A 13365-nucleotide genomic window follows, 5' to 3' on the forward strand; every position below is an offset into this window, starting at 1 on the left:
CTGAGTCGTTTTAGAGAAATACCTATTCATTAAAAAAAGACAATTTGTATTTAGCAGAAAGGACTCAACCCGTCTGAGTCGTTTTAGAGGAATAATTATTCATTGAAAAATGACAATTTGTATTTAGCAGAAAGGACTCAAACCGTCTTGAGTCGTTTTAGCGATATACTTATTGATTGAAAGAAGTCAATTTGTATTTAGCAGAAAGGACTCAAACTGTCTGAGTTGTTTCATATAATATAAAGTTTTTAATAAAACAGTTCAAATTTTATTTGGCAGAAAGGATTCAAACTGTTTTTGTTCCGTCTCTTGGCCACTAGTTCTGTCACCGCATTTTTCCACCTTCCGTCCCCCCTAGAGCCAAGTATCCTGCCACTCCCATTTCAGTTCGGCGACCCGCATACCGACGTTGAACACTTTCCTCTTTTGACGGATCACCACGTTGGGAATACGTCTAAGCGAAATACTTAAAATGGCTCGCTTTATAGCTCTTTGTGGAACTCTGATTCGGTGCACAGTTTCGTTGGTCCATGTATCGGCACCGTGTGGGCAAGTCACATTAGCAATTAACAATCCATAAGCAGCGTCGCTCGACTCTCAAACATCTATCAGATTCATACAAGTTACGCCCGATTTGATTAGCGAGCGACGATGCCTAAGGATTGTTAATGGCTAATTTTCGGTGGTGGTAACTCCAAGGAATGTCACAAGGTGACTTGGTTCTCACACGACTGTCGGACCGGGAACCAAATCGACCACATTTTGATTATTCGAAAATGAAGACATTCACTTCTAGATGTTAGAAATACTTAAGAAGGGTTGCTAAAGTCAAGAGTGATCACCACTTAGTGGTTGGAAAAATCTGCTTGACGATAGCGGGAGCTCAGAAGCAGGCCACAAGATCTGCCAAAGATGTCGCTGTAAATAAGCTGCAGGACCCAGAAGTCAGAAGATAACTTAGTATTCAGATCCACAACAAATACCATCAACCTACTAAGTGTGGGCGACGCGCCTCAATCAAAGATAACTGCACTGGCATTAAAGACATCTTTTAAAAAAGTTGCGAAGAAATAATAAGGCACAAGGAACACTTAAAGAAAGAATGGATGTCTAAAGGAACATGGCATATGATCAACTCTCCAAAGAAGACTTAACATCGAACTAGACTACCATTCTAAAGCACGAGTTGCGTACGAGTATTTTCTTTGTGAACAAAATATCAAACGTAATTTAAAAAAGGACCAACGCTGTTAGTCTGATTCTATATCTTGGAGAAAACAAACAGCGGCTGCCATGAAGGATCTATAGAAAGAATCAAATAAACTTTGCAAAAAAACCCCAGGATATCTCCTTGTTACTATGGAAGACCGACTTGTAAGATGGTATGACCACATTGCCGAAGTTTTTAAAGATCTAAACCAGTCTGCATCTGAGGAGTTGGATGCAGATTCAATAAACCAGGAGCATCTTGTATATCCAGATCTTGATATATGTCAAGAAGCATAATCGTAATCATTATGATTATAATAAAATCGATAGCAGTCGTTAAGCCTACTCAGAGACCTTCGGGCGGCTTGAAAACATCTGACAGTCGGGTTGCCCAATTACCCGTCAACTCTGTCAGCACAAGCTTGCTTGTGTTGGGGTCCACTAACCCACACTGGGACAGAGTAATGGACTATGCCTAATCCCTTCCTTCATTGGAAGGAGACCCATGACCCGGCAGTGGAGATGTGACGGGTCGTGATGATGGTTAATGATTATGAGATTTATAATTATTCTGCATCTTGACATACATTTTAATATCCAACCGCAAAGTAAAGTCGAAGTGATACGGACCATACGATCGCTGAAATCCCACTTTTCAGCGATCGTATGGTAAGCACAGGGAACGACGGATATCCTACGGAGGCATAAAAAGGAGGATAGTTGCAATATACCGAGGATGATGAAGTGAAGTTAGAGTAAAAGAGAATTTTATTTAAGTCCAACTTTATCCTTTGAGGTTTGCTTATGTTCATATTGCTTTACCCTGAAAATTATGGGATAATATGGGATGGGACACTTACTAAAAAAGTGGGCTTCTATTTCGTAAAAAAATATATCAAAATCGGTTAAGTTGATCCAGAGTTTTGCTCTTGGGAACACATTTCCGGTTAGAATTTTATTCATGCCCAACTTTTTTCTATGAGGTTTGCTTTCCGTCAAAATGCCTTATCCTGAAAATTATGGGAAACAAACGGGTCGTAGATACTCACTAAAAACGTAGGCTTCTATTTTGTAAAAAAAATATCAAAATCGGTTAAGTTGATCCAGAGTTTTGCGCTTGGGAACACATTTCCGGTTAGAATTTTATTCATGCCCAACTTTTTTCTATGAGGTTTGCTTTCCGTCAAAATGCTTTATCCTGAAAATTATGGGATACAAACGGGTCGTAGATACTCACGAAAAAGGTAGGCTTCTATTTTGTAAAAAAAATATCAAAATCGGTTAAGTTGATCCAGAGTTTTGCGCTTGCGAATACAGTTCCGGTTAGATTTTTATATAGATGTGAAATGTTGTTTCCGATTACATTTCAATATAAATTATTTAATAATAGGTTTACTTTTGATATATAATTTTTATTTTGTGTAAAAAAGTAATGTCTTGTGTCTACAATATAAATATTTTACTTTAAAAACCATATTGTTATTTAAAAAAATATTTTATAAAAATAAATATTTGGTTGGATCCTTTCTGCGAAACGTTGAATTTCCCTGCTTGCATAGAAAAAGCAATTTAGGAGAAAGGATCCAAGTGCATATTTTCATTAATAACTCAATAAATATTCGTTATAGCTTCACCACACAAGATTATTTCCACATATAAGATGCTTTTCATTGCTGAAGAATACCGATTAGAACTTAAAACGTCTATATCTCAGAACTAGGTTTGTGTGGGTTGAGTCCTTTCTGCGTAACTACGTCCAACTAGACGTAGGTACATTGCTGAGTTAGTTTGAAAGATTCGAAAGTTTTGCAAATATTATCCACCAAGCCCAGCAATGTACGTTACTTTACACTCGCACCAAACAGTGTGTGAAGTGGGCTTTAAATAAATTATGACACATTGTTCAAGAGTCTCCAAGATTCACTTTCAGTACTTAATTCTTTAATCTAGTGTTAGTTTATGTAGAAAGCTCGCAACTTGAATTGTTATCAAAATAATTATTTAGGTACTTACCTACAATATTTATGTTGGTAAGTATTGAACGTAGCTACTTCAGGTGTCACATTTTTATGCAATATATCGGAACATATTTTAGTCTGTTATTTTTTTTAATTTATCCTTATATAGTGAAACCTGGATAAATGCGACCTGGATGAGTGGGAAACCTCCATATCTGTTAATTATTGAAATCAAACTTTAAATAAATTTACCTCTGTAACTGAGATAAACACATTCATAACCTCTCTAACTGGGACTACATGTAATATTCCTGTTTGTGTAATAGCATCTAGTATGAGACCCTCTGTAAATGAAACTTATATGATAAAAACCTGGATATCTGAGACACTGTCTTGCCTCTATAAGTGGGACAAAAATGTTGGTCCATCGGGATATTACTTATCCAGGTTTCACTGTATAACCATTGCCATATTTTATTGTAGAACTTACTTTTCTAACACATTTAAACACCCTGTATTAGAATTTTACATAGTTGCAAACCTTTAATGCATACTTGCATGCAAGCTTACATACATACTCTAGGCCTATAGGTATATAGGTTGCTGGATATATCCAGCAATCAATGATGATGAAGGCCCAAATGCCTTGCTTTACTACCAAGTACATCCAAAGGCCGCCTTTTTGTACTGTTTTAATTTTTAAGTTTTATTTTTTTCTGTTTTGGTGCAAATAAAGATGATTGTATTGTATTGTATTGTATATCCAGCAATCAATGATGCTGAAGGCCCAAATGCCTTGCTTTACTACCAAGCACCGAAGTTCTAAATGTATGTTTCCATTGTTGCAGCGCCCACGATGCGCGCTCCGGTGTGGTGGGCGGCGCTGGCCCTGCTCGCCACCGTCAGTGGACACGCGCTCCGGAACACTCAGGTATGTAGCCTTACTCCATCTTTCCTAAAATTTATAGAACAATAGGTTACAAATTGACATTGAAACACACGAGTTTTAGGCTGGCCATACACGGACAGCTTGAGCAGTTTGCCAGTGACCAACATACACGAACTGCTCGAGCAGTCAAATTCAACTGCTTCAAGCTGCCATTGATAACTGCTTGCAGCAGTTGTTATCAACTGCTCGACAATTCCATTCAAATCAGTAGCGACATGGATTTTGAGGAGGAAGCACGAGCACGGGAAGCGTCCTCGACGTGGAATGAAGAGCGCGGGGCCCGGAGGTAACTGCGCGAGACCAGTCGACAGCTCGAGCAGTCAGTGTATGCCTGGCGACTGCTTGACCGCACGATGAAATTTCACCGTGCTGCCGACTGCCCGAAGCAGTCGTAACTGCTCGAGCGGTTCCGTGTATGTGTTTACGTAGAAGACTGTAGTTTGCTGTGCAGTCGCAGCTTCAAGCAGTCTATCCTGACTGCTTCAAGCTGTCCGTGTATGGCCAGCCTTAGACCCTTTACCCGACTCCTTGGCTCACGGATACTATCAAATTAATGATGTCTCTACGAGATAAAGCATTACATCGAGCTAACCGTACCAAAAAAGAAGGCCATTTCGAGTACTACAAAGAACTTAAAAACATGGTCACAAGTGCCATAAGACGAGAGAAGGTAGCATTTTTCAGTTACTACGTAAATAATAATAAGCAGAAGCCAGAAAAGATGTGGAACTACCTAAAAAAGACCTCTATACTCGGAAATTCTAGTTTACCAGATATCCCACCAAATCTAAACCATCCGGGCGAAATTAATAACTTTTTTCTGGATGTACCGGGAGACAGTAAAATTGACGAGGACTTGCTACATTTTTACACACATAACCGTATGGGCTCAGAAGTTTTTGCGCTACGTAACTGCAAACAAGAAGAAATTTCAAAAATAATACACGCAATAGGCACTAATGCCGCTGGTTGGGACACGATTACCGTTGAAATGTTGCGAATGACCCTGCCAGTCACCCTTCCAATCATCACATACATAGTTAATGCATCGATAAATGATAAAATCTTCCCTGCGGATTGGAAGGTCGCGAAAATCAAGCCACTACCGAAATCATCTTCGGTAGAACAATATAAAGATTTAAGAGCCATCAGCATACTCCCGGTCATGTCTAAAATCATAGAGCGTGTGGTCTGTTCACAGCTTACTAAATTTCTGGAGGACACGGCTATTCTACCGGCCAACCAGTCAGGCTTCCGTACACAGCATGGGACCGCTACTGCTCTAGCTGAAGTAACAGACGATGTCATTGCGGCTGCTGATATAGGTGACGGAAGTATTCTAGCTTTGCTTGATTTTTCGCGTGCGTTTGATTGCATCAGTGCAGAGCTACTTTTGGCAAAAATGACATACTATGGCATATCTCACACAACTTGCGACTGGTTCAAGTCCTTCCTGACTAATAGGAAACAATTTGTTGTTACTGAAGATAGCAAAGGAGATCTTAAGAAATCTGAAATAAAAAATGTGCCACGAGGCTGCCCTCAAGGATCCATATTAAGTCCTCTTTTATTTATTCTATATACAACAGATCTCATCACTATTATCAAACACTGCAAAATTCATTTATACGCGGACGACACACAGCTATACTTCTCATTCAAGCACCAACAAACAAGAGACGCGGTTCAGCTTTTAAATGACGACCTGGAAAATATTTTTCAATGGACAAAAAAGAATGCACTAGTGCTTAATCCAAAAAAGTCGAAATATCTTGTTCTTGGTACAAAACGGCAGTGTGAGCAAATTATAGCAAACGCACCTGATTTGAGAATTGACGGTGTTACGGTCGAGCGAGTAAGTTCCGCAAAGAACTTAGGCTTATTGATGGATAGTCAATTGCGCTTCGAGGAACACATAAGTCGCATGATCAGAACAGCTTTCTTCCGCCTTAAGGTCCTATATGGGATTAGAGACTATCTCAGTGAGGAGGTTAGGATCATGCTTACAGAGGCTCTGATACTGTCGATTTTTAATTATTGTGATACGGTATATGGGCCTAGGCTACTAGAAAAAACCAGTCGCGCTATACAACGGGTACAAAATGCGTGCGCTCGGTTTTGCTTTAAAATTCCCAAACGAAGTCATATTACGCCGTACTTAAATAATAAAAAAATAATGAAAATGGAAGGCCGTAGGGAATTGCATCTAGCCGGGCTTGTCTACAAAGTGGTACACAATGAGAAACCTTTGTACTTATTTAATAAAATTGAGTGGCAAGGGCAATCTCACAAAATATTTACTCGTAGTAAAGTCCGTAAAGTCATGGCCTGTCCAAAGCACAAAACCAAGAACTTTAAAGGATCTTTTAAATACGCCGCAGCAAAAATCTGGAATAACATACCGCCTCCATTACAAACAGCAATGTCATACCTTACATTCAAAAGAAAAATGAAGCATCATATTCTAGAAAAACAAATTTTAGTAGCTGCAACTAAGTATATATTTAAAAAATAAATAACCGCTAAAACCTTTTTTCCTCTTCATATGAAAATTGTATTTATAATGATTCTACACTATATAATATTTGACATATCTATCTATCACATCTACACATGTTTATATACATATATACGCACAATTTACCTACAATACACACACAACACATAAAAAACAAATATAACTTTAATCACATGATACCTATATAATCTATCTATATGAACATAATATATTATAGTATAAGTATGCACTAAACCTACTGTAACACCTGATAGCATAATTTATTGTTCATTCTGTTTTTTATTTATTTAATTTTTTTAGTAGATTTTTACTTTGTTACTACCATGTTTTGTTTTACTGGATGTTTTTTCTTATATATTTTTTATTCTATTATTTTTATGTTTGAAAAGGCACCTCTGTCTGATTTCTAAATTCTACTACAAGAACTAAACAAACTGGAGCATGCTGAAAAACAGCGTCGTTCTGAAACAAGCTTTCAGTCGACATTGCTGAGCATGATGCCATTTGCCAGAACTGAAGTACCTACTTACCTATTTTATTATAACTCTTATGTTAATTCTAGTTACCTACTGTCCTTGTTATAAGTACTTAATTGTTATGTGTTTAGTTTTTACTATAGAATTAAGTATTTTATGTAGTAGGTTTCATTTGTTTTTGGCAATAAATGCTATTTTACTTTTTTACTTTTTTTTTTTCTAGTCAAACAGTTGAATTTCGTATATCACAACGACAATTGTAAAGTGTCCAAAAGCTTTAGTAATTCGGTAGCTTATGTCAAGTAAAGATAACAGTTGAGATATTATTATGACATGTATCGAAATAAATTCAGTTTTGTGCCTCCGCTGCGTTCAGTGGACACTCAAAGACCTGTTTTAATCGATTTTTAAAAGAAACAAATCATGAATTTCATTAAAGTATATACTAAGTAGCTAGTCTAAATCTTATGTTCATCACCAAACGATACACTAAAAAAAATCACCAACCGATATAATTATACTCTTGTCATGGTGACCTAAGTTAATTGTGCTAGATATACAATTGCTCTAGTAAATCGTTGCGATGGTTAATGTAAGGCAGCCATACCAATTTGATCGCGTGCTACAAAACCTACAATTATTAAGTAGTGAACTTCTTACATTATATATTACTTTGTCGGTATTATTAAGTCATTTAAGCTAATTTTCATATTAATTATGCCTAGAAGTCTCCCTACATTATGTAACGATATTATTTAATTTTACAGTTTCTAGCGTCGTAGTTAGCGACAAGCGTTAATCTGATTGGTGAACATTTTTACTACGGTGGGAAACTTGTATTTAAATATTATATACTTAGCTAGTATTTGTCACCATCTCGCCAATGGAAAGAAGCACAGCATAGTACTTTTTTCCAATCAATAACAGCTTGTAGGTTAGTTACTACTGTGCTACTATCTAACCTTGATATTCATTCCAACGGCAACGTATGATAGAATAAACGTGACAACTTAAACAATCACAAAACAACCGTAATCCTTACAATATAGAATTTATATTTAATTGCCTTCGTTTAGTAAGAGTAACCAGAGTTTACTCTGTCAACGTAGGGTAAACTACCCAATTATTGACACTTTAAGACGAGTCGTCTGCAAAACTGACCATAAATACGCATAAAATATTAGTATTGTGGTATTTTTTCCGTAGCGGTTTCAGGTGTATATTAATTTATAATATTTTTGACAAAACAATGGCCCCATAGTCTTAGTTTTTTATTATCAGCTATAAATTTGAAAGAACCCCTATTTCCCAATTATTGACACGGTTTTTCCAATTTATGACACCTCCTGTGCCAATTATTGACATGCTTGATATTAATAAAAACCGTTTTAAACAGGAATTAAACCTTTGGGAGGGTACCATGGGTCAGGTTCTCTATTTGGTATATCACGTGATAAATATTGGTGATATATTGAAACACCATAAGTGTCACATACCATAAGTCATCAGCTAGTTATCTGACATATATCCTCCATCTAATGCTAATGCTAGCAGACTAGTCCCACTGAGTTAGGCTGCTTCGTCTCATGATCTCCTGGGCATTTCTCAAAGGTTCCAGCTAGTGCGTCCTGCTGCTGATGCCATATGGTTCAGAAACGTGGTCACAGCAGGGCTAACAGGTCCACCGATATAAAGTCGTAATGCGGACTGAACTGGTGTAATCAATCCATCAGAGATCCAATGTGAGATGCCAATAGGCCAGCCACCCAAGAAGAAAGACAGTTGGAGTAATCGAGTTCTCGAGTGGAGGTAACGAACAGGCAAGCGTGACATAGCATGCTTTTTGGCCGTCAGGACCGAGGCTGATCTTAGACCTGGTAAGTACTTGCTGGAAGAGAAAGGCCAAAGAAAAAGTGTGGTGTAGCTTTGTCGCATCTTTATTTTGATGAAGAATCATGAATATGCCTCTGATATCTCCAGTTTATGCTCGCAGAACTACACGTAGCATCCTTGAGGGTTGGCCTGTAGATAAACATGTTCAAGACTAAGGTAATGTCCAGTGTCCCAATCGAAACGAACGATACAGCTGGATATCATTAAATTTACTGGCCTATATACTATTCATTTGATAAGTAACATTATGTATTAAGCATGCTGTTTGTTTTCCAAGAAATAAATAAATAAATAAATAAATTTTGTGAATCTTAACCTATCTTGATAATTGTTTACCCACCGGGTCAGAATCCCAGTTCAAACAGATTACGAGGTGGATTCAGCTGGGTGGGAAGTGTGCAGGACACTTTTGGCCAGGCAAAATGATGACAGGTGGACGTAGAGCAGTTGGCAGGCCACCTGATAGTCAGACGACTTCATATAGGTTGCAGAAAGGCAGTGAGAAGTGAAGCAGAAAAAGTTTCTTTTCTGCTTCACTTGTCACTGCCACTTTTATGGTAAGCTCCCATAAAAATATTTATCGTTTATGAGCGTAATTATTGACACTTTGCCTATATATAGACATGTCAATAATAGGGAAATAGATTACTGACACTATGTCGATAATTGGATTTCACTGTATTGACACTGTGTCATGAATTGGAAATTCGTGTGGGATAAATGATTAAATAGTGTCAACGTGATCATTATAGGATATACTACCGGAAAAAGCTAAAATATTAGCATGAAAACAAAAAACATTCCTTCCAATTATTGACCCAATATGTCAATATTAGGAAAATTTACCAAAAGTGCTACCTATAATTGACACCACCTAAATTCGAAGTTAAAACCGAAAATAAGTGGTTTTTGAGGTAAGAAATGGAAAAGGAATTTTGTTCCCTTTTCAGTCCTAATAACAAGTTTAACCATTTTTTAAAGAAATACTAGCAAATTTATTCCTAAAGTAGCCACTATCCTTTGCAAAAAGCGATCCAAGATGGCGGAATTTAAAGAAGCAACGGAGAGGCACGAATTGTCTATGTTTTATTGGTCAGCCATTGCTGTAAAAATGACTGCCGAGTGTTACCATTACAGAATAACTATTACTGCTGCATTCAAAGATAAATATAACTAAATAGAACGAAGCGTTGTCTTGTTTTCTTTATTTAATCCGCGCTGTGTCAATAAATGGAGGGGTGTCAACAATAGGGTAGTTTACCCTAACTACCTACCATAAATATTGACGTTGCGGATACGGAAATAAAAATACACTGTTGAACTATGTCAATCTATAATAATAATTTGATCTTTATCAAATTATAGTAGCCCTAATTTTATAGTACCAAATACCTACTGTAGTCTTCTAACATTATCCGGTTAAATTTGCAATTATTCTAGAACTATTCAGCTTTTGCTTCTACGTATTTGTATCTAAAATACCCGATCATATAAAACCACATTGTTAAAAAACATTGTTCTAAAAATACAGATTTCACGCTCGAAACTAGCTATTAAGTAATTACGGAGTCGTCTACGGTAGCATTACGAATTAATTAAAAAAATACAGTGCATCAACCTTCTCGCTTTCTCCCGCGGCATTCGCTGAAGACGCTATTTCATAATTCACGTCAGCCAGTTATTTCATCTGCGCGCGCACGCCACTAGTATGAAATTCTTAAACGGTCTAATGACAGGCGCAGTGATCACGCCAATGCATAGACAATTGATCTAGGAGTAATGATATAGCTGAAGTAGTCGCATTAAAGATTAACTAGGGATTTATTATGGAATTAAGTTAGTTTTTACTTGCACAAGGTTTTTCTACATCAGGACTTTATAGGTACTTGAGTGACTGTCAAAGTTTTGAATGGAAGTGAATATAATGAAGACAATCACATGAAGTACCTAAGTAAGTATTCTACCATTGCAGATATATTTTAAACTTATATGTTTCGAAATTCGGACATGCGATTCGTGCACACAATTTACAATTTAGTTTACCGTCTACAACCCCATTTTATGCCTAAATTACCTAAAACGACCATCATCTACTAAATTGATCCTAAATTGGTTGTTGCATCGGACATATTTTAACATTCCAATGTAACAACAACACGTCTTCACTCGATCCCTGTGAAGCTGATCTTTTAATAGAATACCTAGAGACAGTACTTCATATTTCAGTATTAATCTCGTATAATTATCAATCTTAATCTATATCTTCATGCCGATATTTTTTTCTGGTCGGTAATATCAGAATTCTGTAAGCGAGTGCAATGTATCTGTTATAAACTCATAATGAATCTATCACTTTCGATTGTAGAATGTTGTCGTATTCTCTTGCACGTCCATTTCTGATTAATGACAGCATAATAATGAATGACTGATCTACATAAATTATGACATCCAGACGTAAACACCATTTAGGCTTGTATTATTTGAAATGATGTTTTCTGATGTATAAGTAACATGTATAGCTACATCAATTAAGTAAATATTGGGAAGTTCTTTCGATAAAACATAGAGTTTGTTGAATTATGAAAGCATAATTTAATTTATCATTCTTGTCTATTTCTGATTCTGGAGTACTTTAGTTGTAATTTAGGTCAGCAAGTATTTAACCTTCTCTTTTAATTATTATCCCCATATCAAGATTTCATACTAACAATACTGTTACAATACTATCTGACAGACAATCTAACTACCAAATAACGAGTGACCGATTGTAATATGATACTCTAAACTGAACCACTATAACTGCATGTTAATAGGTACATTAAATACCTACAACTAGTATTTTTTTATTATGATGAATGTGGGAAACAATTGTATATAAAAGTACCAAAATGAAATTAGAGGTATGAAGTATTCGCTCTTTGCTTTAAATCGTATGTTTATATAAATAAATAAAATAAATTAAAAATAAATAAAATAATAAATATTTCTTATAAACTTTTTTTACTTCTTCTTAGCGAGTCGCTGTCTAGCTAGTCTTCTTAGCTAGCCTAGCGTTGACCACTAAAATGCATTATTTATACTGAAGCTTAGAACAAAAATCAAGTAAGTAAGTACTTAGTTAGCCAATCTTTAATAACAGCATTTCTACTAACAACACACAATTAGAGTTTACGGAAATACGCATATTAAAAATGTACTTAAGTATAAGTAAAAGCGGAAACCCGAGTTCCGTGTAATATGGGCAACGCCGCACGCGCGATCTACGCAAGAGAAATAAGCCACAGAGAAATGTTATTAAGTACTTATTAAGTACTTACTTGCCTACTTACATTTTTGTCGGGGTAATCGTATGGTTTAGCTTATTGGGTACAAAATATAAACATGGTATACACACACATACATATTATTATTAACTTCCGTTTTCCTTAGTCCCATTTTCTACATCGTATTATCAATTATCATCATATCTTCTTGGTCTTGGCTTGGATTGTATTGTATGAAATGCTTTATCAATTTTATTCATCTTAAAGGTATTTTTTATGTCTGTACTATTCTTTTTTATATAGGTATAGCTTTTGGTATGGACCCGTTAATATTTACCAATTGGTCTTAAGAACAAACAAAATACCTAGTGATATACAAGCTTCGATCGGTGAAGCGTGTCGTGTGCTCACATTTTGTGGAATTTGTTGCTATAAAATGTAATGGAGGCTCGATACTGCAATACGGTCCACGGTTTCCTGAATTTACTTGCCCTAGGAAAGATCATATAAATATTATAGCTTCCGTTATTTCAGAACACTCTTAACAAAGACAGTAAGTTCTACTATTCAGTTGTAGTTATACAAATTAATATCTTGACAGAAAAAAACATTTTTTGTTTATAGAGCCATAAAAAGATCGCACGGAATAGTCACGGCTATATTAGAGGTTAGTTACATCGAGGTTGTCATTTAAAACATACAAATCCTCTATATAAATCATGTTTTTCCTTTGGTCAAAAATGAGATTTTCTTCAAAATGTCCGAACAGTTCTAACCACTGCCGCTGCATTATAAAAGCATCAAGACTTGCAAATATAACCAGTATAATCTCTCATAATGGTGACATAAAGTTTCCAAGTTACGTCACAGCCTGATCCGTAAGTATAACATACCAGTCTGACTTGATTCGATACAGCTTGGAGTTCAAATAATTTCAGATACTGTACCTACATACGATTGACTTGCCCTTAATGGGCACTTCTGTTTGATTAGCTTCCGTGTGACTGTACTCAAACTATCATTACTTTCGAAAAGAATCAAACTTATCCTTTAAATTTTAAACATAAAACACATAATTTTTGTCATCATGACGACAGAA

The 13365-nt window shown here is 36.1% G+C and overlaps 1 protein-coding gene and 1 long non-coding RNA gene across 2 annotated transcripts in view; one reads left to right on the plus strand and one right to left on the minus strand.

Annotated features, from left to right (window-relative positions):
• LOC105394426 (mucin-5AC) overlaps window positions 1–13365 on the plus strand; it is a 64822-nt gene that overhangs the window by 8862 nt on the left and 42595 nt on the right. The window contains exon 3 of the mRNA XM_048624811.1: window positions 4014–4098. Coding sequence (XP_048480768.1) covers window positions 4024–4098 — 75 coding nt within the window. The 5' untranslated portion in view covers window positions 4014–4023. The remainder of the gene's footprint in view (window positions 1–4013; window positions 4099–13365) is intronic.
• LOC125489313 lies at window positions 2861–11440 on the minus strand. The gene is made up of 4 exons (XR_007266880.1): window positions 11430–11440; window positions 5339–5342; window positions 4973–4975; window positions 2861–2969 (listed from the first exon to the last, which is right to left on the minus strand). It is a non-coding gene; the product is annotated as an uncharacterized LOC125489313 (long non-coding RNA).

The sequence above is a fragment of the Plutella xylostella genome, chromosome 13, assembly GCF_932276165.1.
Source record: "Plutella xylostella chromosome 13, ilPluXylo3.1, whole genome shotgun sequence".
Classification (NCBI taxonomy): domain Eukaryota; kingdom Metazoa; phylum Arthropoda; class Insecta; order Lepidoptera; family Plutellidae; genus Plutella; species Plutella xylostella.